The sequence below is a fragment of the Pelophylax lessonae genome (assembly GCF_965119305.1).
Source record: "Pelophylax lessonae genome assembly, chromosome: 3".
In the NCBI taxonomy this organism is placed as follows: Eukaryota; Metazoa; Chordata; class Amphibia; order Anura; family Ranidae; genus Pelophylax; species Pelophylax lessonae.
In genome coordinates this window covers 85219477-85246848 of record NC_138770.1, presented here as the reverse complement: position 1 = coordinate 85246848, position 27372 = coordinate 85219477, and the positions used below count along the sequence as shown (strand labels likewise).

At 44.3% G+C, this 27372-nt stretch overlaps 1 protein-coding gene across 2 annotated transcripts; it reads right to left on the bottom strand.

The window, feature by feature from the left end:
* Nucleotides 1–9020: 9020 nt before the first annotated feature.
* On the bottom strand, nucleotides 9021–27266 carry LOC309549454 (coiled-coil domain-containing protein 166-like). 2 transcript variants are annotated; one of them, XM_082249751.1, is made up of 3 exons: nucleotides 27242–27266; nucleotides 25898–25973; nucleotides 9021–10155 (listed from the first exon to the last, which is right to left on the bottom strand). In XM_082249751.1, exon 3 carries the CDS (start codon nucleotides 10153–10155, stop codon nucleotides 9304–9306), a length of 852 nt encoding a protein of 283 aa, XP_082105877.1. In that variant the 5' UTR covers nucleotides 25898–25973; nucleotides 27242–27266; the 3' UTR covers nucleotides 9021–9303. The 2 variants fall into 2 exon arrangements, with proteins under 2 accessions (XP_082105877.1, XP_082105878.1); XM_082249752.1 differs by lacking the exon at nucleotides 27242–27266 and adding an exon at nucleotides 27185–27224.
* Between the last annotated feature and the right edge of the window lie 106 nt (nucleotides 27267–27372).

Below are 27372 nucleotides of genomic sequence, written 5' to 3'. Positions count from 1 at the left end.
ATGCAATCAAGTGTTTGTGATAACTGGCAATGAGTCTTTCACATTGCTGTGGAGGAATTTTGGCCCACTCTTTCCAGAATTGTTTTATTGCAGCCATATTGGAGGGTTTTCCAGCATGAACTGCCTGTTTAAGGTCATGCCACAGCATCTTAATTGGATTGAAGTCTGGACTTTGAATAGGCCACTCCAAAATCTTTTTTTTTTGTTGAGGCATTCAGAGGTGGACTTGCTGGTGTGTTTCGGTATATTGACCTGCTGCACACCCCAAGTGAGCCTGAGCTTTAGGTCACAAACTGATGGCAGGACATTCTCCTTCAGGATTTTCCGGTAGAGTGCAGAATTCATGATTCCATCAATTATGGCAAGTCGTCCAGGTCCTGCAAAGCAGCCCCAGACCATCACACTACCACCACCATACTTAACTGTTGGTATGATGTTCTTTTTATGAAATGCTGTGTTCGTTTTACTCCAGATGTAATAGGACACACGCATTTCAAAAAGTTCAACTTTTGTCTCATCAGTCCATAGAAAATTTGCCCAAAAGTTTGGGGATAATCAAGATGTTTTTTGGCAATTGTGAGACGAGCCTTTGCTTTCTTTTTGGCCAGCTGGGGCATAAGCCCTGAAACTCTCCCATGGATGTCATTTTTGCCCAGTCTCTTTCTTATTGTTGAATCACAAACACTGACCTTAACTGAGGCAAGTGAGGCCTGCAGTTCTTTAGATGTTGTTCTGGGTTCTTTTATGACCTTCTGGATGGGTCGTCGTTGTGCTCTTAAGGCCCGTACACACGTAATGATTGTCGGCCGTAAATATTCGGCCACCGACCGATCGGCCGATTGTCGGCTTGTTAGTATGATGCTTCCGACAACCGACTGCGAATTTTCGGCCGAACAGAATCGGGTGTGCAGGCTCTAAAATTTTTGTTGGCCAACACCAGAACGGCCGATTGTTCCTCAGTCAGTACAGAATTCGGCCGACAAACAGCAGATGAGCAAGACTGGGCATGCTCAGAGAAGAAAAAACACACGGAAAGTTAACCATCACATGACATCACTTCTGCAGTCGGCTGTTGTTGGCTGACAAAATTCGTGTGCAGTCTTTAGCACTTTTCAGCCGACAGGACAGCACCGGACAAAAGACGGCCGATCGTTTGGCCGACAATCAGTACGTGTGTACGGGGCTTTAGAGTCATTTTGGAATGCTGGCCAATCATGGGAAGGTTTACCACTGTTCCCAGCTTTCTCTATTTGTGGATAATGGCTCTCACTGAGATCTTTTAGCATGCTTCACTTTGTCAGACAGCTTCTATTTAAGTGATTTCTTGATTCAACAGGTCTGGCAGTAATCATGCCTGGGTGTGGCGAGCAAAATTTAATTCAGCTTTCCAACAAATGTGGTAATCACAGTTCATTCATGATTTAGCACGGAGGGGGCAATTACTTTTTCACATATGGCCAGGCAGGTTTAGACAGCTTTTTTCCCTTAAACAAAATAATCATTTAAAAATTGCATTTTGTATTTAGGTTATCTTTGTGTAATATTAACATTTGTTTGATGAATCTATTAAGTGTGACAAATCAACAAAGAAAAAAATTGAAAAACTTCATGAAGGGGGTAGCACTGTAGATTGGTCCAGCTTGGACCGATGGAACTATGCATACACCACATCTGTGGGACTCCCCTGTAAACAGTAAATGGCTGAAGCAGGCACCACTAGCTTCTGGATCACTGCTACTCCAATGATCTCCACTAGCTTCCGAGTTTGTGCTGAGCAGGTGACTTCCTTTGTTCACAATGCAGCAGGCCAGCCACGCGGCCTCGTACCTGGTAACTAGTGGAGTAGCGGTGCCTGCTACAATTGGGGGGGGGGGGTATCATCCAAGTATGGTATATACATAATTATATTGGTTAGAGCTGGACAAGTGTAACCATGTATAAAATATCCATACCTGGAATTCTACCTTAAAGTGGAGTTCCGGGCACAAAATCATGTCTTTATATTTAATGGCATCTGCTTCCTTATCGTTCCCTGTACAAGAATTGGATATTCCCGGCCTTTTTTTTTTTTTACTTACCTTATTTCAGAAGGTAATATACTTCACCTATACATCCACTTCCTCCTTCCTCGGCCCGCGGCGTGACTTCCTGTCCCGCAATGCGTCCTGGGAGCTCTTACTCGTCGCTCCCAGGATGCAATGCACAGTGACGTAGACGGCCGGCCGCTCCTCTCATCGCGTTATTTCCAAGCAGGAAATGACGCGATGTTAGGCGGAGCCCAGCGCGGATGGCGCCATATTTAAAAGAAGAGAATGGCTTTATAGGGGCGGCAACTTCCTCCACGCCGCCGTCCCTATGGAAACCCAGTACTATGCCGATCGCATAGTACTGGGCATGCGCGAGATTTCGCGCTGGATTCACCGCCCTCCTCCCACTAGAAGCAGGGCAGACATTTCCCCACTGCGGACTCGGCTCACCAGGACAAAGATGGCGGCGCTCTGCAGAAAATAAAGTAAGATTTTATGCTTGTCTAACTCGTATTTAACTATATGAAACAGGATTAGCGGATATATAAAGGTCGGAGGGTTACTGTTTGGGGGGTATTAAAAAAAAAAAAAAAAGATTCTGTGCCCGGAACTCCGCTTTAAAGAAGAATGCCTGCCACCAGGATCCTGTTAGAATGCAGGGCATGCTGATTTCCCAAGTACTTCAAGCCTAATGCCATGGATAAGGGACTAGAAATATGAGAGGGCAAGACAATGAATGACTGCCTTTGCCTGAGCAGCCAGTTTTCAGTCAACTGCAGCATTAGTTAAAATCAGTTGGGCTTGTGGACCCATAGCGGAACCTCTCAGGGTCACAGGTAAGTATCTGGTTGCTGTTTTATACTACTATTGAATGCAGCATGCTGGGCCAGCAGACCTGAAATCCATGCCAAATCAAGTTCCACTTTAGCCTTAATGCTGAACTCCAGCTTGGCAGAGTGTATATATATACAGTATATATATATATATATATATATATATGCGCATGGCTATATGCTACTGGAGAAGCTGTAAATCGCTTTGATAGTCGACACTGCTACAGTGATAGCTGTAATCTTCCAGGTCATGGCTGCCCCACTGCACATTGGCTATAGGGGGTTGCTTGCTTGGCGCTGCCACCATTCACAGAATGCCTTGTGTTTGGTTTTGTTTTTTCACTGAATACAGGACATTTTCCGATCAGATGAGATGGACATCGAGATGGTAAAGCCATTCCTCTCCATGTTGACCAATCAGAGAATGCCTTGTATTCACAGAAAAAAAAAAAAAATACAAGCATTCTACAAATGGCGGATCCCTTGTGGTCAGTGTTCAATGGGGCAGCCTCTTGCATAGAACCGGAGCAGAACCCAGGTTGTGTCTGAATAGACACACAAAGCTGTGACTCAGCTCAGGCGCCCCCATTTTAAGCTGCTTGCTGTGGGGGCACTTGGCAGGAGGGAGGGGCCAGGAGCAGCGAAGAGGGAGCTGAGAAGAGGAGGATCCAGGCTGCTCTATGCAACACCAACTGCACAGAGGAGGTAAGTATACCATGTTTTTTTTTTTTTTTTTAATAACAAAACACACAAGACTTTACAATCACTTTAACCTAATGTGCTAGTATGTGATGCATACTAGCATATTATGGCTGTACCTTGCAGGGTAAAAAAAAAAAAAAAATGTCCAGCGATTTATAATTGCCTTGCGTGGAGTTGGGACACATGGGCATTCTGATTTAAATCACCTGGATTCAGCTCATGGTTGTGAACTGATCACATCATTTATATGAACTTTTTTCTTTTATTTTTTTCTGAAGTTTTTATGTTGTTTTTTTATTAATAATTTAGCATGGCATGTGATCTATCCTTTATTTTCTGTTTGTTGTCCTCTACATATATTTGCTGCAGCTCATTCAGATATTTTATTACCATTTACGCGTTTTCGCTTGGATTGATAGTGTAGCACCCTCCTAGGTAGGTGCTAGGAAAAAGCATCTATTTTGCTCCTTCTGCTTATCAGGGGAGCTGATCTGTTAGTTTACCTGTCACATGTTTCCAGGTGTGATTTACTGGGTCTGGGGGAGTGTCCCCACTGTATCTAATAAGGGAGCTTGTTGGACAGTGGAGGAAACCTAACCAGTAGCACATCAGGATGTATGGCTGTCTCAGTGGGTGGGCATTGCTGCAATGCATCCTGGGATCGGCAATAAATTCTGAGGGAGCATGTGACAGGGCATCTTTTGGTGGGAGCAAAGTCCCAGGAGGAGGTGGGCGGCTGTCTCTCCTCCTGCAGGTGTGAGGAAGGTGGTTCAGGCGGTCGGCCTAGTGGACCAGGTGTGGAGCTGAGCTGCAGAGGATCCAGAGTGCTGACCAGTGGAGTTGCTGGCAGAGTAATTTGGGAAAAAACTGTATCGTGAGTATCAGAGGATTCGCACCTAAGGGTCTGCCTGAGAGAGGGACCACTCCAGAGAAGTCAGGGGATCAAGGAGTGTATCAGTAAAGGGGGTGCTGTGTAGTTGACCATGAAGATTAGGAACAAAGGGGGAGCCAGAAAGGGCCCTGAAGTTCTTCAGCATTACAGTACAGATTATCTCAGAAAGCTCATTCAATTATACTTCACAGCTAAGGGCAAAGTGAAGCAGCGGCCTAGCCGTGACTAGCGTTACTCAGCATTTACAAGTCGTCCCAGCCAATTGTGCATAGTGTATAAAGTTGGAGTATCCCACTCATTCCCTTCTCCTATCCATGTTCCAAATAAAAACACAAAAACCAAAGCTACTGGACTGTTTCCTGACTGAGCTAAAACACTTGGGAAAATGTCAAACTGTCATGTTGTTACGAATGGTAACCCAGGGGAACCCGTAACCAGCAGCTCCTAAGGAAATAGTGCTACAATAGCATATCCTGAAATATGAATACTTACATTATGCCAAGCTGGATCAATATAAATATGCAATACAAATAATTCCTGGAATTCAACTTCAACCTCTAACACCAACTCCTTACAATCTGCATTACATTATGCTTAATAAATAGATAAAATTGCTGCGCTACAATCATAAACATAAATCATAAATTAAAGGTTAAAAACAAAGATTAAAAGCAGCTGACACAAAAAGACATGAAAACGATATCTTCCAAAAGCAATGTGAGAGATAGTGTTGCGCTAATCACAGCATAAATATGATCCAACTGACTGCATGAGTCCCATGTGCAATAAAAGTCCAAATCTATCCAAAGGAGTGCAGAGAGAGAAGGATCCACCACCAAACAGAGCCACTAAACACTCTTACCAGCTGCTTAGACCCAACAGGGTCACACAACGCCCAAAGTGCTGATGTATTCACAACAGGTGGGATCCAATAGCCACTAGAAAACTACTGCTGCTGCGGACTGGAATCACCTCCAATAGACTTTTGCTACACTCAGAAGACAAAAACAAAGGATCCCCTCATGGTGTAGTAAATCTTAACAATTTATTTGAGTAAAAAGAGAGTAGCTTACATTGTAGGAGTCAGTTGTCAGCATTCAATAGTGTAGCAAGATGCGATCGTTGGTTTCCCCACCAACAAGATGGCCGCCGCGTCCCTCGTCTGTGCATGCGTCAGCCAATCCCGACGTGTTTCGTCATACAGTGACGTCGTCAGGGGTGTGGCTAGACGGAGACGCTGTACCTATATATAGCCGAGGGAGGCAAAGCAGCAAAACGGAACCCGGAAGTGAACGCTCATCACAAGCGTTCCACCAACCGGAAGCCACCAATACCTCGCACAGGAGATCATTAAGCGGCAACGAATAAATAATATAAAAACCCAATTCATATTGAAATGGATGATGGGCCGCAAAAGAAATATATTAAGCTCATCCTAATATTATAACATGTATATTAAAAAAGAATAGCGCGCAAATGCAAAAGAAATTACTACCAAATCTGAAGACAATCCATAAATAAAAATGGGGGTTTGGTCCCACCATATGGCCATATCGTGCTCAAGCCCACTACTGCGTCAAAGTACCCCATTATCAGTGGGTCCTACACTATCCATGAAAAAGAGATGAATCCAGCCTTTCTAACCCTTGGAGATAATACTCCTTGCTGGGAAAGATGTGCAAATGCACTACAGGGGACTCCTCCTATATCCACTTGATGGTGGACACTGATTGAGTACAGGTGTGTGTGGGGGGGTGGGAAGGGTTGCTCAACCTCGATAGTCTGGTCAGACCGAATACATAATAAACAGGCAAAACATTTGGGGGAGCATACCCATGTATTTCTAAAGCTGCTGCAGCTATGAACCAAAAGACATGTATATTAAAAAAGAATAGCGCGCAAATGCAAAAGAAATTACTACCAAATCTGAAGACAATCCATAAATAAAAATGGGGACCCCATTTTTATTTATGGATTGTCTTCAGATTTGGTAGTAATTTCTTTTGCATTTGCGCGCTATTCTTTTTTAATATACATGTCAATATTATAACATAGCTCAGACCGGGAAGCGGCTCCATCTAGTGGCGGAAAAACAGTATTGCATAACCAATTGATAAAGTGACAATGCATATACACATATAAAACACATAAAAATGCTGAAGCCATGCAGAGGATCCAGAGAGCTGACAAGGGAAGCTGCTGGCAGAGTAATTTGGGAAAAACTGTATCGTGAGTATCAGAGGATTCGCACCTAAGGGTCTGCCTGAGAGAGGGACCACTCCAGAGAAGTCAGGGGATCAAGGAGTGTATCAGTAAAGGGGTGCCATGTAGTTGACCATGAAGATTAGGAACAAAGGGGGTGCCAGAAAGGGCCCTGAAGTTCTTCAGCAGTACAGTACAGATTACCTCAGAAAGCTCATTCAATTATACTTCACAGCTGAGGGCAAAGTGGAGCAGTGGCCTAGCCGTGACTAGCATTACTCGGAATTTACAAGTCGTCCCAGCCAATTGTGCATAGTGTATAAAGTTGGAGTATCCCACTCATTCCCTTCTCCTATCCAAGTTCCAAATAAAAACACAAAAACCAAAGCTACTGGACTGTTTCCTGACTGAGCTAAAACACTTGGGAAAATGTCAAACTGTCTTGTTGTTGCTAATGGTAACCCAGGGGAATTCGTCACCAGCAGCTCCTAAGGAAATAGTGCTACAAAAGCATATCCTGAAATATGAATACTTACATTATGCCAAGCTGGATCAATATATATATGCAATACAAATAATTCCTGGAATTCAACTTCAACCTCTAACACCAATCTGCATTACATTATGCTTGTCGAATGTACTAGGTGTTCCCTTGTTGGGTAAAACCACTCCACTGAGCCAAAAGCAAGTGGCACCAGGTTCTTTGTGACAAACTTGTGATTTCTGTAATTAATTCTCAGGACACAGAAGAAGATTTGTGCTCGACTGGGAGCGACACAAAGAAATCCCCTTTGGCTCCAACTGCACAGACTGCACAATACTGTATTAATTATCGGCATAAAAAATACAAGGAAAAATGTAAAAAAGTAAAACTTTTTTTAAGATGATATATTAACAGAAAAATATATTTAAGGAAAAGAATTGCCAATAAATTTGCACATTACTAAGCCAATTTTTTTAAGGTAAGGTAAAGTGAGAGCCACAACAAAATTCATTTGTGGATAGATCAGAACAGGGTCCTAACAACTCTCTCATGCTTGTTCATTGTTCATTTCAAGGAGATTCTCTTCTGATACCAGGACATAAAGTAAAAAAGTTGTACAGGGGTCACCTTTTCTGTTGTCAAAGGTGGGACATCCTCTCATTTTGGGGAGATTTCTTCAACACAGAAGAAAAACCTCCCCAATGAGAAAACAGAGAGCAAAAGAAATGACAGAATTATCAACATTTCCCCACTCCAAAAACTAGAAAGCAAATTGGTTTGAGGTCTACTAAAGCCCGTGTTTAACCACTTGCCGACTGCCGCAAGCAAGTACATATACTGCGGCAGTCAGCCCCGTGCAGGCAAAGTGACGTACTGGTACGTCACTCGCCTGTGAGCCAATAGGGGGCGAGCGCGCGCCACCGGAGGCGCGCTCCTGCCCCCGCTCGTTCACGGACACCTCCACGCGAGTGACCGGCTGACCCGATGTCCGCCGGTCACTCGCAATCATCCGTTACAGAGGGAGAAAGGCAGGCGGCTAATGTAAACAAAGGTGCCTGTCATTCTCCCCTGTGTAACAGCAGAGATCATACGGTCCTGCTATGTAGGATCGTAGATCTCTGCTGTTACATGAACAGCCACATCCCTGCACAGTTAGAAACACGCCCCTAGGGACACACTTAACCCCTCCTTCTCCAATAAAGTTAACCCCTTCCCTGCCAGTGTCATTTTTACAGTAACAGTGCATATGTATAGCACTGATTACTGTAGTAATGTCACTGGTACCCCCAAAAGTGTCAAAAATGTCAGTCAAGGGTCCGATCTGTCCGCCGCAATGTCACAGTCCCGTAAAAAAAAAAAAATAATAATAATAAAAAAAAAAAAAAAACGCAGATTGCCGCCATTACTCGTTGAAAAAAAAAAAAACAACAAAAATGACAAAAATCTTTCCCTTAGTTAGTAAACGCAATAACTTTTGCGCAAACCAATCAAAATATGCCTTTTGCGATTTTTTTTTTTTACCAAACATATGTAGCAGAAAACAAATTGGCCAAAAATGTTTAAACAATTTTGATTTTTACTTTTTTTTTCTGGGGAATTTCATATAAAAAATGTGAAAAATATTGTTATTTTTTCAAAATTTACGCTCTTTTTTTGTTTATAGCGCATGATCAAAAAATCGCACAGGTGATCAAATACCACCAAAAGAAAGCTCTGTTTGTGGGAAAAAAGGACGTCAAATTCGTTTAGGTACAGCATCGCACGACCGCGCAATTGTCTGTTAAAGTCACGCAGTGCCGAATCGCAAAATAGGGCCTAGTCAGGAAGGGGGTAAAATCTTCCGGGGCTTAAGTGGTTAAACTCCCAGTTCCCGGGTACATATTTTGAACTGTTGGCTTGGCATTTTAGCAGGCCTAAATCTAATGTGGTCAGTGTTTTTTCTGCCATATGAAAACCAAGTCCTCAGTCTTTGACTGGTGTAAAATGTGGCAACAGATAACCTCCTGGTATGTCTGATATCCTTAGTGCATGAGATGACTTCAAAATTAAGAAGTGGCCAATGATCTCACAGTACAGGGTGAGTATTTTTTTTATTAAAAATGAGGAATTATTTGGTGCCCCCCTCCAAGATCCTGCTGAGTCCTAAGTCTTTCGTTGTTGAGTTTACCATAAATTCTTCAGCTTTCCTTGGGCATACCTCACCTCTTTCTGACATTGTTGCTCTCTCCGTAACTGTTTATTTTGCTCCAGCAGCTTCTTTTTCTGGGCCTGCAGGTCCCGGTATTGGTTGATAAGTTGGAGAAGCTCCTGCCTCAAAGTTTGGTTCTCTTCTTTCACCTTCCGGCTCACATCATGCAGAACGTTCCTGGCCTCCTCATGGGCCTTCTGCGACAGCTGGTTCAGCTGCCGTTCTGAGTCCTGCTGACATTCTACTTTCTGCCGTAAGAAGGCACTCTTCACCCTCAGCAGGGACTCTGCATGCTTACCCCGGGATGCCATGACTTCAGACTCCAGATGCTTAATGAGTGAGATCTGGTCCTTCTGAATCTCCTTCATAGGTTCTAACTCCTTCAGCTCTTTCCTCAAATTGGCCAACTCGGTTTCCAGCTGGAGAAGCTGATCTTTCATCTTATTTTCTTTCTCTTGGAAGGAGGCCTCAAGTTCCTCTTTCTGCTTCCTGATATTTTCCAGCTCTCGTGTGTTCTGGTCATTCAGGCTGATGATGGCATCCTGCCGCCGTTGGCTTCTTTTGCCCATGTACAATAAATATTCTTGACTCTCCACACGGACTCTTTCAGCCTCTTCCTGGAGGAACTCATTCTCCCGACGTAGTTGCTCTAGTCGTCTTCTCAGGCCATCGTGTTCAGCGATCAGGCGGTTCTGTTCATCATGTAGATGTGCTTCTCTCTCACTAACCACAACTTCTTTCCCATCCCCGCCATCTTCAGCTTGTTCAGGGCTTGTCTTCCCAGAATCTTTTGCAGCTTTGCCTTGTGACTTCTTTTTAGGTGGCATCTGTGACATACATGAATAGAGGTTTAGTGACCATTTTATGATGAGATTCCATTAGATAATTTCTCTACCTGAGCTCAATAAAATACTAGCAATCTAAGGGATTTGGATGTTTTGTAGAAAACATTTTCAGTTGTTATCTGTCAGTTTTGTTGCAGAATTAACATTTTTACACAAGAGGCTTAGTCATTATAACAATACAGTATATCCTATGCAGTGAGGATCAGGACCATACTTAAAATGTTGACTCTACTAAGCCATATAATCTGTGCCATGTCCTCCATACAACATAAAAGTTCAGCAACTAAAACAAAACAGCCAACAAAGGGGTCTACTTATAAAGGATTCACTGTGCAATTCATACCCCAAATGTTTGCTCAACATTCAGCCATCTGTATTTTATAGTGTTTTCAAAGAAGATTCAGTCTATGAGGTCCCCATCTAGTGGCTATAATGTTGTATTTTCCAGAAATACCTCAAATCAGGAAAATATTGCTTTATACCACTAGTTGGCAGTCTCTTAATGACCCTGCCCCTGCTGATTTTGACAAATTGTCAGTGGATGGATTGATATCAGCAAAGTTGCCCGTATGTCATCAGCCTATAGCCCCATACACACGCAGCGATTATTGGCCGACCGATCGTCCGTCTTTTGTCCAGAGTGGTGTTTTGTTGGTTGGAATGTGCCTAGACTGCACAGAAATTTTCTCGTCCAACAAAATTCTACTTCAGAAGTGATGTCATGTTCTGGTTTGCTTTCTTTGTGTTCTTTCTTCTCTGAGCATGCCCAGACTTGCTCATCAGATTTTTCCCTGTCGAAATCTGTACTGACTGCACGAAAATCGGCCGTTGTGTTGACGGCCAACAAACATTTTATAGTCTGCACACCAGATTTTTTTCGGCCGAAAAGTCAGAGTTGGTTGTCGGAGGTATCATACTAACAAGCCGAAAATCGGCAGATCGGACATTGGCCGAAAATTCCCTGCCAATTTTCGATGCGTGTGTACGGGGCTTTAAAGTGGTTATAAGCCTCAGACATGAAATATGAACAAGGCATTTCCTTCTATAGTGTGTACTTCTTTCAATCCAGAGCACTAAGTGTCATTTCTGTCTGCTGTTCCTTCCTCCACTATCAGCATGAATGACTTCTAACAAGTTTTCCTGACACCAAAAGAAAAATAGTGACAGGGAAGGGCACAGCCTGTGAATGACAGCCTCAGCACTGTTCCTGTGTACTGTGTGAAAGGGGGGGGGGGTGTCTCTTCCCTCCAATCAGCTCTCAGAGCTCTCCTCACTGAGCTCTGCAGTGTGTAATTTCAGCTCTCTGCCCCCTTTTTTCTGACATCTCAGACAAGCTTTATAAATTCTGGACTTTAAGACTCCATTCACACTAATACGACTTGTCAGGCGACTTGGTCAGCCTGACAAGTCGCGGACCGTCGCGGTCCATTGTGTGGTACAGGAACGGTTCTAATAGGAGCGACACAAGTCGCTCCGACCTAGAAAAAGGTTCCTGTACTAATTTGGGGCGACCTGGAGCGACTTGCATAGACATTCATTTTATGAAGTCCGTGCAAGTTGCGCCAAAGTCACGCTGCATGCGACTTCACAGGTCGCCAACGAAGTCGTGCCGCTGTGTGAATGCGGTGTAAATGGATGTAGAAAAGAGAAGACTACAGATAAACTGATTTGTTACATCCCTGTGTATCACCTGAGGACAGTCATTTCACTGGGTAAATGGAGGGGTTTACAACCACTTTAACCACTTCTGGACTGCCCACCGTGTATTTACGTTGGTACTTTGACATTAAATACCAGGGTTATGGCAGCAGATAGCTGCCATAAACCCATTTTTTTTTAAACAACGGGCGGTCCGCTTTAACATAAAGGTGGTCCCAGCAGCGGATTCGCCACGGGATCACCTTTATGGGCAGCGGGAGAGGTGTCCCCGCCGCTTCCCGGTTAATCTTCCTGTTTACCGGAGCCATCGGTAGCGGAGAAAACGATACGGTTCGCTCTCCTCTTAGGCAGGAAGTCGAGTGAGGGCAAGATGGCCCCCACTCGACTCTATGGCCTTGGAGGACCGGAGCGACGTCATACGTTGCTTCCTCCAAATGGCCTTAAAGGGACAATTTTTTTCATCATGAAAAAAAATTACTTTTTTTTTTTTTTTTTGCTTTTTAGTGTAGATGTAAGATGTGAGGTCTTTTTGACCCCAGATCTACCATTACAGAGGTCCTGTCATGCTTATTTCTGATACAAGGGATGTTTACATTTCTTGTCATAGGAATAAAAGTGATCAACATTTTTTTTTTTTTAAAGGGACAGTGTAAAAAAAAAAATAAAAGATAAAATAGGAAAAAATAAATAAAAAATTAAAGCACCTCGTCCCTGTTAGCTCGCGCGCAGAAGCGAATGCATACGCAAGTCACGCCCACAAATGTAAACGGTGTTCAAACCACACATGTGAGGTATCGCCGTGATCGTTCGAGCGAGAGAAATAATTCCAACCCTGGAACTCCTCTTTAACTCTAAACTGGTAACCTGTAGAAATGTTTAAAATATGGAGACTATGGAGATTTTTAAGTACCAATGTTTGTCGCCATTTCACGAGCATGCGCAATTTTGAAGCATGACATGTTAGGTATCTCTTTACTCGGCGTAACATTATCTTTCACATTATAGAAAAAAATTGGGCTAACTTTCTGTTTTCTTATTTTTTAATTCAAAAAGGTGTCTTTTTTCCCAAAAAATTGTGATTGTAAGACCGCTGTGTAAATACGGTGTGATAAAAAAATATTGCAACGCTCTCCATTTTATTCTCTAGGGTCTCTGCTAAAAAAAAATATATTTAACGTTTGGGGGTTCTAACTAATTTTCTAGCAAAAATTATTTTACCTTGTAAACAGCAAGTGTGAGAAATAGGCCCGGTCCTTAAGTGGTTAAAGCGGAAATGAAGTTCCGCTGTAACAAACGGCGAGCAGGCAGGTCTTTATTGCTGAAGAGACATGCACCATCCTGCCTGCTCCCTGCCTTCTCCAGTGCTGCAAACTGAGCTGCACATGTGCATCTCAGCTTACAGCACCGGGCTTGTCCCTGATTGCTGGAATGACAGCCTCCTGTACCTGCCCAAGTGTGACGTGATCCTACTTCAGCCAATAAGGAAGCCTGGAGACCAGGACACAGGAGAAGAAGCCAGCGAGGAAAAACTGTTGGACATTTAACCCTTTAGTTCCGCTTTTTAAATCAACTCATCGCTCTATCACTCAGCAACCAAAACAAATCAGTATTTCAGCTTGGCAGTGAAATCACACTTGGGCTCCTTTCATACTATTGGTATCATTTACCAATCAAAATACGCTTATTGGGATTTTTGTTTACCAAAAATATGTAGCAGAATACAAATTGGCTTAAAATGATTTTCGATTTTCAATTTTTTTTGGGGGGAATGTTATATAGCAGAATGTGAAAAATATTGTTTTTTTTTTTTTTTTTTCAGAATTGTCGCTGTTCTTTTGTTTATAGCGCAAATAATAAAAATCGCACAGGTGATCAAATACCACCGAAAGAAAGCTCTATTTGTGGGGAAAAAAGGACATCAATTTTATTTGGGTACAGCCTCGCACGACCGTGCAATCAGTGGCGGCCTCTGCATAGGGGGCGCAAGGCCACCGCCCCCCCAAAAAAAAACGGAAAAAAAAAAATTACAAAAAGCACAATAAAGTTTTGAAAAAAAAAAATTGCGTTCGCCGGCCTATGTGGTGGCTATGGGTAGGGGGGGGGGTGGGGTTTACGACCCAGAAGAGGCGCCGATTGGCTGCCTTCTGGGGGCGTAACCTGGGCGCAGGTCATAGCGCTAGGACACCCCCACTTTCGTGATATCCTGGCTGTGATTGGTCCAGTCTCCAGCCTGGACCAATCATCATCCAGGACATCCGATTGCTGACGTCGCAATAGGGGCGGTGCCGGTGCGTGCGTCAGTCACGCACCGTCACCGCCCGATCTCCTTCCCGCCGCCCGGACCGATCGGAAGACCAGAAGACTGAAGAGGACGAGACGAGCAGCGCCATGGACGGTTCCTGGAATCCCGCCGCCGTCAGAAGAAGAGGACTCGAGGAGAGGAGCAGCGCTGTGGACGTCTCGCAGGCAGCCCAGGAGGAGAGCAGGTAAGTGATTGAAGCCGACCTGTGCTCTCACCTGTACCATGCCGCCAATACCATCACCTGTACCACGCCGCCTATAACATCACCTGTACCATGCCGCCTATACCATCACCTGTGCCATGCCGCCTATACCATCACCTGTGCCATGCCGCCTATACCATCACCTGTACCATGCCTATACCATCACCTGTGCCATGCCTGTACCATCACCTGTGCCATGCCTATACCATCACCTGTGCCATGCCTATACCATCACCTGTGCCATGCCTGTGCCATGCCTATACCATCACCTGTGCCATGCCTGTGCCATGCCTATACCATCACCTGTGCCATGCCTATACCATTACCTGTGCCATGCATGTACCATCACCTGTGCCATGCCTATACCATCACCTGTGCCCTGCCTGTGCCATGCCTATACCATCACCTGTGCCATGCCTGTATCATGACCTCAAAGTCACTCAATTTTTTTACCGCGTTTTTTGCCGCGAACCAATACCTATTACATTTTTCTTTTTGAGCCCCCCCCCCCCAAAAAATTTTGAGCACCAGCCGCCACTGCGTGCAATTGTCCATTAACATAACGCAGTGTCGAATTGCAAAAAATGGCCTGATGACTGGTCATTGAGGGGGGAAAATGTTTTGGTCCAGAAGTTGTTAACCACTTTACCACCGGAGGATTTTGCTGTCTTACGTCCAGGCCACTTTTTGCGATTCGGCACTGTGCGACTTTACCTGACAATTGCGCGGGCATGCAATGCCGTACCCAAACGAAATTTACGTCCTTTTTTTCCCACAAACAGAGCTTTCTTTTGGTGGTATTTGATCACCTGTGCGATTTTTACTTTTTGCGCTAAAAACAAAAAAAGAACGACAATTTTGAAAAAATAACAATATTTTTCACATTTTTTTATATGAAATTCCCCCCAAAAAATGTAAAAATCTAATTTTTTTATCATTTTAGGCCAATTTGTTTTCTGCCACATATTTTTGGTAAAAAAAATTGCAATAAGCGTATTTTGATTGGTTTGCGCAAAAGTTATCGCGTTTACTAACGAAGGGAAAGATTTCTGTCATTTTTGGTGTTTTTTTTTTTTTAACGAGTAATGGCGGCGATCTGCGATTTTTTTTGCAGGACTGCGACATTGCGGCGGACAGATTGGACCCTTGACTGACATTTTTGACACTTTTGGGGTTACCAGTGACATTACTACAGTAATCAGTGCTATAAATATGCACTGTTACTGTAAAAATGACACTGGCAGGGAAGGGGTTAATTTTTTATTGGTGATCAAGGGGTTAATGTATGCCTGGTGTTTACTGACGTGTGTGGGGGGAGGTGACTGTGTGACACAAGGACAGATCGGATGTTCAGCTATGCTGAACCCTGCAATCTGACCCTGTCTGTCACTTAGGAGATCCGCCCGCTTTGTTTACACAAGCGGGCGGATCTCCACACTCGATTCCCCGACGATCTGGGAAGAGCGGCGGTGATCACCGCCGCTCCTCCCCTGGCCCGACTCCCGCTGTAACTGAATACAGCGGGAGCGAGCCTCCGGCGGCGCGCGCGCTGCCCACAAGGGGAGGAGTCCAGCGACATAGGTCTACGTCGCTGGACGGGAACGAGCCACTTTGCCTTAGTGCAGTCAACGTGACCGGTCGGCATGGGCGCGGGAGTCATTTTCCGGCAAGCTCCCGGCAAGGGAAGCTGAAGGTCCGCCGGATCTTCAGAGCACATGCGCCGCTAGCGTGAGCGTCTGCATGCACTGCAAATATCTCCTAAACCGTGCCGGTTTAGGAGATATTAATTGTACCTACAGGTAAGCCTTATTATAGGCTTACCTGTAGGTAAAAGTGAAAAAAAGCGGGATACTACCGCTTTAAATGCTGATTGGCAATTTTACATTATGGCACCATGCTGCAACAGTGACCATTCACTTACATGGGAGAGCTTGACAGTAGCCAGTGACTCTGTAGATTGAATCGCTAGCTACAGAGCACTGTTAATCCGTTGATATTAGCAAACTGTAGCAGTCATTAACCCTTCACGCTTAAAGGTAATACAAATCTAAATGTTTTTTTTTTTTTTTAATTTGATAGCCCGAAGCGTGTGAAATCACACTCAAAAAAGACTTAGCACCCGGTGCATAAAAAAGTGCACACACGCAAACGTGAACACACAAAAACTGCACAGGGTGTGCGAAAATGGTCTGGCCTCCGAAGAGGTTGGACCTATACCTTGATCCCCCGGGGCGCAAGACTCCTGACAGGGACTGAGGTACTTCCTATGGTTTGCCTGGCCGAGACCTGGCAAACCCCGTTCTCCAGGGGGACTGCCGAAACAGCCCACCCCAAGTACTGGGTGGGGCTCCCCCGAAGGGAGACCCCCATGAGAGAGGGCGAACTAAGCCAAAAGGCCATGTCCACCCCCTCCCAAGACTTTCAAGGTAGGCCCAGAGACCCACACCGTACTCGTCGTGCAGGAAGAGAAGAGTGATAGTGAAGTGACACACCACAAAGAAAAATACACACAAACAAAAAGGTGGGGAAGGGGAGGTGGAGGAGTGAATTAGTGCCTAAGTGAAAAACAAAGGCAGGCCTTCCGGCCGGAATAAAAATTCCTCTGGTCGAAGCCAAAAGGCCTTGCCCAAGAGGCAGGTGCTTAAAAAAAGTGTGTAGGTGCAGTGACCATGGTGCCGAAAAACTCAAGGCGAGCTGCCCCTCACCAGTGAGAATTAAGGCACCCCTGGGCTGCCACCCCAGGGGCACATACACTACGGGCTTTTTTCTACCCCGGCCCAATAGCCATAATACAAATCTAAATGTTTAACCACTTGCCGACCGCCGCACGACTATCTACGGCGGCGGTCAGCCCCTCACAGGCAAAGTGACGTAGGGCTACGTCACTAGCTTGTGAGGTTCTAGGGAGCGAGCGAGCGCGCGCCGCCGGAGGCGCTCTCCCGCTCCCGCGTGGTCACGGACCCCCCCGCGCGTGTGACCGGCGGACTCTGCGATCGGCGGGGGGAGAGGGAGAATGTCAGGAGGCTTGTGTAAACAAGCTGCCTGTCATTCTCCCCTCTGTATGAGAGATGATCATATGGATCTACTATGTAGATCCGTTGATCACTCTGCATACAGCTGAAGCCACAGCCAATCACAGTTAGAATCACGCCCCTAGGGACACACACAGCCCCTCCCTCTCAAATAAAGTTAACCCCTTCACTACCAGTGTATTTTTACAGTAACAGTGCATATATATAGCACTGATTACTGTAGAAATGTCACTGGTAACCCCAAAAGTGTCAAAAATGTCAGTCAAGGGTCCGATCTGTCCGCCGCAATGTCGCAGTACCGCAAAAAAAAATCGCAGATCGCCGCCATTACGCGTTAAAAAAAAAAAACAACAAAAATGACAAAAATCTTTCCCTTAGTTAGTAAACGCAATAACTTTTGCGCAAACCAATCAAAATACGCTTTTTGCGATTTTTTTTTACCAAACATGGGTAGCATAAAACAAATTGGCCGAAAATGTTAAAAAATTTTGATTTTTACATTTTTTTGGGGGGGAATTTCATATAAAAAAAAAAGGGAAAAATATTGCTATTTTTGCAAAATTTACGCTCTTTTTTTGTTTATAGCGCGTGATCAAAAAATCGCACAGGTGATCAAATACCGCCAAAAGAAAGCTCTGTTTGTGGGAAAAAAAGGACGCCAAATTCGTTTAGGTACAGCCTCGCACGACCGCGCAATTGTCCGTTAAAGTCACGCAGTGCCGAATCGCAAAATACCCCCTGGTCAGGAAGGGGGTAAAATCTTCCGGGGCTTAAGTGGTTAAACCCAATTTTGTCATTTTGACACATGTTAGTAAAACCGTACATATCATCACAACTACTTTATGCGCCCAGGTGGATTACACTGCGTTTCTTTCAGGACAAATTGGGCTTTCATTTGGTGGTAAATGGTAATGGATATCTCCTGATTTTTTTTTTTTTATATTATTATCAAGGTAAAACCGGCCCAAAATAGTAAAATTGAGCTGTATATTTCTTGCTACTACCATAATCTATCCACCAAACAAAACACAAAAAAATATTCTCCTGCTTATGAGGATTGCAGCAATACCACATATGTGTATGTAAGTTTTTGTTTGTACCTGTAGTTCAGCCCAGAATCAATAGCGCAAATTTTGATATTTTTATTTGAATTTTCAAACCCTACCTAAAACACACTGACACTAACGGACACAGATACTAATTAAAAAAAAAAAAAAAAAAAGAAAAACTTGTCAGAAGTGACTCATGCTGATGGCAGAGGAATGGAGCAGCAGAGAGAAATGACACTTAGTGCTCTGGATTGAGACAAGTACACACTATAGAGCAGTGATGGCGAACCTTGGCACCCCAGATGTTTTAGAACTACATTTCCCATGATGCTCATGCACTCTGCAGTGTAGTTGAGCATCATGGGAAATGTAGTTCCAAAACATCTGGGGTGCCAAAGTTCGCCATCACTGCTATAGAGGGATATGCTTTGTTCATATTTCATGTTTGAGGTTTACAGCCATAATAATGGGCCTTCAGCACAGCAGTTTTCCCTCACCACCTGTCAAACACCCTCTAAAAAGTAACCAGGATGGGCCCCTCCGGGTAGGTACCTCCGCTTACTCCAATGGCAGCTATCGCTCCTCCTTTGCCCTTATCCAGCCGGGTATGTTAAAAGAAGGGAGAGCTCCAGATTGTGCAAATAAAACCTTTTAAAACGATACTGCACTTACATGAATCCAAAAGTTGCATGGTCAAAGACCTGTAAAAAACGCCATCACATATGGAGCTGTGGAGTGGAGAGCGGTGACTACCGGTTTGCTTTCCACCCAGCTCCTGTGCGTGCGTTCCATCTTACGTGTTTCATCACTGCGTTGAGTTCTTCAGACCTCTGAAGACGTCAATGCAGTGACGAAACGCATAAGTTGGAACGCGCGTCGTGATGTCACAGGAGCTGGGTGGAACGCAAACCGGTAGTCACATTCATGCACTTTACCTTGAAGCACTAATATTTAGTTTTGAACCATATTTGCATTGTTTACACTTAATATTTATGTACTTTATTTGATACTATCAAGCAAGCGCTATAGGTAACCTTTCCTACTAAGGTTACTCACACTCATATCACTAGCACTTTACTATAGCAGCTGCCTTCTTTTTCCCTTTTAGTATAATATAGGCCCATTGGCGCAGGGGATATACTACTAGTATATCATATCCAAAAGTATTGGGACGCCTACCTGTATACGCACATGAGCTTTAATGGCATCCCAGTCTTAGTCCGTAGGGTTCAAAATTGAGTTGGCCCACCCTTTGCAGCTATAACAGCTTCAACTCTTCTGGGAAGGCTGTCCACAAGGTTTAGGAGTGTGTCTATGGGAATGTTTGACCATTCTTCCAGAAGCACATTTGTGAGGTCAGGCACTGATGTTGGACGAGAAGGTCTGGCTCGCAGTCTCCACTCTGATTTATCCCAAAGGTGTTCTGTCGGGTTGAAGTCAGGACTCTGTGCAGGCCAGTCAAGTTCCTCCACCCCAAACTCGCTCATCCATGTCTTTATTGACTTTGCTTTGTGCACTGGTGTGCAGTCATGTTGAAATATTGACAATATAAAATGTTGACAATATAAAGCTGACATGAAAATTCTAGATGATGAGATTAATGATCTTAATCTTGAATATAAACATGTCACTGAATTACAAGAATTTGCAGGAAAGTGGACTGATATCAAACTCAAGTTAGAGAAATTGAATGAAGATATTTTTTTTAAAAAACAATCTAAATTTAATCAAGACAAGTTGGCCTTTATGGGCGGATACGCACATAAATGGAATGAAAAACAGCCTTTACTGGCTGTGGCACCCAGACAACCTGGTTTACAAGCTCACATGAATGACCAAACTGATCATAATGTATCTAATTTCTCTTCCATTCCTTCACAGATGAACGCACGCCCTCCACCTGCACGTTCTAGAGCACCTAAACGCACTCGTCACGGCGGTGGGTCTCCTTCTAACCCAATGGGTAAGAGACGCCCTTCCCTTCCACAAACCCAAGTCACCGATCTCACTCCTGCACTACAACAAATTTTGTCCAACCCTCTCCCTCCATCACAAATTTCACACCCTTCACAGGATGATGGGGTTTTTTTAGACCCACAATCAGGGGCCATCCCGAAAACGACCAAAAAACAGACCAAACTAACAGGTTTTGTTACTCAAAGTCCCAACACCACCACACCCCCATAGAGAATCACTCCGACGCATTCAATATTATAAATCTCACTCCATTCCCACTTACACCTGATCAGGTTGAAGTGCTACAGTTAGGCCTGGGTTTCTGCCCAACGCAACAGATAGACGTCTTTGACACAATCAAGGACGTCTATCTGTTTGCTCGTAACCTGACCTATAAATTTATGTTTGATGACAATAGACAACAAAAGAGACTTGAACTCGAACTCACGGAACAACTAAAAAACTACACTATGGAGGAATTTCGGGCCCTGAGGGACCTCATGCTCCTCTATGAGGAGGGGTCGGTCGATCCGGTGGATCTCCGACCCCCCTCTGAGGAGCCTGGGGTCCCAATGGACCTCCCTCGGAAACCATTCAAATTGAAATCACAGAGATTCCCTGATCTGACCATTTGTCCTCAAATTTGGTCTTTTGTCTGTGAGACAATAAGAGATTTGAAACGGACTCGCTGGCTACCCACGTCTGAAAACCTCACTGCATCACAAAGATTGGCTCTCCAGCATCTACAGAAAAATCCGCATTATGTCATAAAACCCTCTGACAAGGGGGGTAATGTGGTCATAATGACGCACGACCAATACCAGAATATGTGCCTTGATATTCTAAGCAACCGTCGATGGTATATCCCCATCCACCCCGATCTAACTACAAATTTTCAAAATGTTTTAAAAAATTTATGTTTTGAAGCTTTTTCATCAGGGATCATAGATAAAGATGTACATGATTTTATCATAATCAAACATCCTAGGATCCCTACAATGTATTCTCTGCCAAAAATACATAAAAACCCCAAAAAAAACCCTGGCAGACCCATTGTCTCTGGGATTGGTTCAATTTCGGAAAACGCAAGCAAATATGTTGACTTCTTCTTACGTCCCTTTGTTCAATCTCTACCGTCTTTCATTCAGGACACCCCTGACCTACTTAGACGTATTGATGGTGTCCAGGTACCCCCGGATGCCCTCCTCGTAGAGGTGGATATCGAGGCCCTTTACTCGAGTATACCGCACGAGGAGGGCATCCGGCAGGTTGGATCATTCCTCTATGGTCAACATCAACGTACATGGCCTCACAGTGATTTCGTTTTGTCCCTCCTTAGATTTATTCTAACTCATAATTTTTTCACTTTTATGAATATCACCTATTTACAACAGCAGGGTGTCGCAATGGGAACGTGCTGTGCCCCCTCCTATGCGAATTTATTCCTGGGAGGGTGGGAGAAGCACGTTTCCTCTTGCGACACCTATGCATCTTGGTTGACAAATGTAACACACTGGTTTCGTTACATTGACGACTTGTTCCTAATTTGGACAGGCCCCCAAGTCGAATTAGAAGAAATGTTATCTTCACTCAATGTGAATGACTTTAATCTAAAGTTCACCTACAATCTTCATCCAGAATGTATTGTTTTTTTAGACATCGAAATCAGGAAGGACATTAACGGTTATATCACTACGAGCCTGTACAGGAAACCTAGTGCAGGAAACATGTTATTGCACGCCTCCAGTGCACATCCAGTCCCACTAAAGAACAGTATTCCCTTTGCGCAATATTTGCGCATAAGAAGAAACTGCTCCTTGGAACCGGATTTCCTTCGGGAAGCTAAAAAATTACAACAGAGATTGCTTCTAAGGGGATACTCTCGTACAACCCTAAGAAAAGCCTTTAATAAGGCTAAGGCACTGGCAAGAGAGGACCTATTGCAGCGTAAAAATAAAATGGACCCCAACCCCACGATAAAAATAATCACCCAGTTTTCCAACAATCATGAGCAACTCAGAACCATATTCCAGAGACACTGGCATCTGCTAAAAGAGGAAAATACTCTTGGCAAATATGTCAAGGAATATCCTGAAATCGTGTTTAGACGAGGTACATCTCTTAGAGATTTGTTGATCAAAAGCCATTATACTGAGGACCGACCTCGACCCGGGGGCAGACTGGGCACTTACCAATGTGGTGGCTGTTCCCGCTGCCCTTGGATCGAGGAGGGTCCGATCACACAGTTACCTAATGGCTCCTTCCACAGACTGCGGGGATCCGCAGACTGTGCGACCCGGGGTGTGATATACCTTATGACTTGCCAGTGTTCCGCCTTCTACGTTGGCAAAACAATCAGACAACTAGGCCAACGAGTGGGGGACCACATATACCATTCGGGAGGGGGGAAAATCCTTACCCCGGTCACCCGACATATAGGGCTACATCATAGGTTTGATAACTCAGTTGTTAAATTTAGGGTACTGGAAATCATTCCCCCTGACCCTAGAGGGGGCAACTGGGATCAGAGAATATTACAGCGTGAAACCCTCTGGATAGAGAGGCTAAACGCTACTATACCTCCAGGATTGAATGAAGCTCACTCTTACAAAGCGTTTCTATAGGTCATATATACTGTTTTGTGTTTATTCCGCTCTTATGTTTTTCCCCCTCCCCCCTTTCCCCCCCCCCCCCTTTTGTTTTCTCCTCTGTTACTATTTTGTATATTATTTGTCCACCTCATTCTCTCATCCTTCCCCCTAGCTTTTTCCTATTCCTATTGTCCCTTTCTGTTGCTGCTAAGAACAACCTTTCTCTCCCTGTCCAGCATCACCAACATTATCCATGCGATACGGTTAGTAGATATATATATGAACCTCAGCATCCTGGGGAGTTGAACTACCCCATGGATAGCCGGGTTGTTGATGTATAGTGTCTCACTATACGTGTATCATTTGTTTCCTTTCAACATGGCTATATATATATATTGTAACCTTTTGATTTATATTTTGCCTGTTGTTCTTTTATTATTGATGGCACAATGAATATTTTGGCCTCTTATAATATTGACATTTGTATGATTATGTTGCCTAATACTTCTTATGTCCATGATACAGCGTCCAGCATTATATCACATTCCTCTTTCCGCTCCTGTTTATTTGGTTCAATCTCGGCATGTAGTCTGCCCATTCTTGATCCACATACATTGGGATGCGATCACTTTGGGCTCCCCCAATGGCGGGCACGTGACATCAGGTATTGCCCCTCCCCCCTCGGGGGGTTGGAGTTGATATGCCGATTTGGCTTGCCCCTCCTTCCCTTGCCCACATAGCCGTTTCCATGGCTTCGGCAAGCGGTCCGGGTATGTTGGCGGGCCCTCGGCTGATGCGCATGCGCGAGTTGCGCGCGCATCCCTGACGTCAGCCCGGATGTTCGTCAGGACGCACGTCCTATACGTCACCCGGGTGGAGCTACCTGTCTATACAAATAGCGGCAACTCGGCGTCCACCACCGCGACCTGCGGGGACTGGATGTGACCCGTGTCTTCTTATCAGGTAACGCTGGGGATTTTTGCTCCGATCATTGTACCTTCTAATCTGCAGTACTATCAACGATGGGTGAGCCTAGTTCATTGGCTTATTTCCTCATTGACTATGTATAGGATATTTATTGAACGTACCTCACTTTACTCTTGATCTCCCCTATGGTTTATTATTTAATGTACCTATGGATTCTTAGATGCATGTGCCATTGGGCCACGCTTACATATTTATATATATTGGCATATGAGGTGTTGACCCTAGGGTTAAAACTTACCAGCTTTACTCTTCCTTGGTGATATGATGCACATATTGGTTGAACACCTTATATTAACCCCTTTGGTTGATATACATTATATACATACTATTGTATATCTGCTTTTTCTAGGAAGCACTTTTGTGGATCTTTTATTTTTGATCTACCACATATAGCAACATCATCTCACCCAGTCCCCGCCCTTTTCCATTGCTGGGCAATATTGAGGTAAGAATTATCTCTTCAGTTTTTTCTTCCCTTTTTTGAATATTTTAGTTCCAAGGGCTTTGGCTCAATCTGGCATTATCAGATGCCTTTTCGTTCTCCCCTTGTCAGGTGAGACACTAGATGGCCGTATATGGAACTGAAAATATATCTTTTTACTTTGAATTTCCAGACCTCATCTCTCTTCAGCCGTACTTTTTGTGCCCTATTTGTGGTCGGTCTCCCGTGTCCGCCCCCTGGGGGTCTCCCCCCTGTGCCTTGTGGTCGTATTTCCCATTGCAGTGTGCTGTACTGCATGTTTAACAGGTATGATGATGTGTATTATTCTCGCTGCCTCTCTATCATGGACATCATGCAATATTTGTTTACTATAGATATGACTTCTATATGTTGTAATATTATATCATTAATTGCATAAGCCATTGTAAACATACGTTTGATGATTTTGTATTGATTTCTCTTTTCTCTTTTTTATTTTTATTTTTCCCATTTAAGTCGTTATTTTCATGACAAATATATCTATGTGATACCCTCAAAGATACCCCTGAAGAAGCGGCGGCAGTGCCGCGAAACATGTTGGGTTAATGGCTGTGGGCCACTACGCCTCCTGCACAAAGACCATCCATTGTGGATGCAACTGGGTATAAAGCATATATACCATCTACCCTTGTGCTAGGAGAGTATATATATATATTTGTATGATACTGTATGGCTGTTTACTGTATATGTTTTTAATACAATTCAGTTTTGTACAGTATATTGTAATCCTTTCAATTACAGTATACTTTTTACTGTTGTTTCAGAATAAAAAAATTTTTCATGTTTTTTTACTAAAAATAAATTCTCTCTAGTCTTACTCTATATATCAAGGAATACTTAAGCACCCCAATTGAAAAGTCCCCCCCTTGTGGCACCCCCAAAAAATCTTTCACGTTATAATATTTACTAGGGACGTGGTGCTTTGTATCTGTTATAAATTTGTAGAGATAGCCTCTTTTCTATACAGTCATGTTGAAAGACATTTTGGACAATTTCATGCTCCCAACTTTGTGGGAACAGTTTGGGGATGTCCCCTTCCTGTTCCAACATGACTGCGTACCAGTGCACAAAGCAAGGTCCATAAATACATGGATGAGTGAGTTTGGGGTGGAGGAACTTGACTGGTCTGCACAGAGTCCTGACCTCAACCCGATAGAACATCTTTGGGATGAATTAGAGCGGAGACTGCGAGTCAGGCCTTCTCGTCCAACATCAGTGCCTGACCTCACAAATGCGCTTCTGGAAGAATGGTCAAACATTCCCATAGACAGACTCCTAAACCTTGTGGACAGCCTTCCCAGAAGAGTTGAAGCTGTTATAGCTGCAAAGGGTGGGCCAGCTCAATATTGAACCCTACAGACTAAGACTGGGATGCCATTAACATTTGTGTGTGTGTAAAGGAAGGCGTCCCAATACTTTTGGTAATATAATGAATATAGGAAGCAATGTAGGCTGTATTACTCACCCCTGGTTAGGAGGAATCACACCTGTGCTGGTAGAACGTGTTCTGCACTCTGTGTATTCATCCCTCTGCTTGTTACCTGGAGACCATAAACACATCTAATTACTCCGCCCACCTACACCAATCACTGCTGTCCAACTCCACCCTCCACCAATCACTGCTGTCCAACTCCATCTCCACCAATCACTGCTGTCCAACTCCACCCTCCACCAATCACTGCTGTCCAACTCCACCCTCCACCAATCACTGCTGTCCAACTCCACCCTCCACCAATCACTGCTGTCCAACTCCATCTCCACCAATCACTGCTGTCCAACTCCACCCTCAACCAATCGCTGCTGTCCAACTCCACCCTCCACCAATCGCTGCTGTCCAACTCCACCCTCCACCAATCACTGCTGTCCAACTCCACCCTCCACCAAAAACTTTTGTCTAACTCTGCCTCCACCAATCTCTTCTGTCCAACTCCACCTCTAATCACTTCAACCAACTCCGCCCTCCATTAATTCTCACCAACCCCCTACTCCACTCCCCCTCCCGCCCATACTCAGTAGATACTGGACAGCAGGTGTTCTAAAATTTTCTCGGACCCGTGAAAAAATCGGACCTCGTCACTTCCGGTTATAGGAGTCTCAAGTGCGCATGCGCATAAGACATTATCTTGGTTTGATAAACTTATAACACATAGCGGGCAGCTGAATGAGAGGAGGCGGGGCTGAGGTGGGACGGAAGACACCGCCGCGTCATCTGCAGAGCTGAATAGAGGAGGCGGGACGGAGGTGCGGCCGTGTCATAAATGCAGGACTTTAGCGACTCCTTGTTTTATTATCTTTAGCAATTATCGTATTATTTATCCTTAGGATTTCATTACATTTACTATTTATATAATACAAAATAAGAAATACTAAATGTAATGAAATCCTAAGGATAAATAATACGATAATTACTAAAGATAATAAAACAAAGAGTCGCTAAAGTCCTGCATATATTACACGGCCGCACCTCCGTCCCGCCTCTTCCACCAGCTCTGCATATGTGTCCTCCGTCCTCCATCGCACCTCAGCCCCGCCTCCTCTCAATCAGCTGTCCGCTCTCTTATAATTTTGCCAAACCTCGAAAAATCTCTTCTGCGCATGCGCACGGACGACTCCCATCCGCTGTTTTGTGATGCTCTATCACCGGAAGTGACGAGATCCGATTTTTTCACGGGTCCGACAAAATTTTACAACACAGGCTCTATCCTCTAGTCTAGGTACACCGTTGTAATGTATGTACTATGGAATGAATCACGTTTCTACTATTTATAATGAAAGAGTCATTTGCAGAACCCCCAGCGCGCTGTGGTACCCTAAGCATGCGCAGACGCGTCACACAGGGGCCGCGCTCTCCTAGACAAATCTGGAGCATGCGCAAATGCAGTACGCACCAGGAAAGCGCGACTGTGAATTGTTGAGCGCTTTACGTCACGCGCATACACC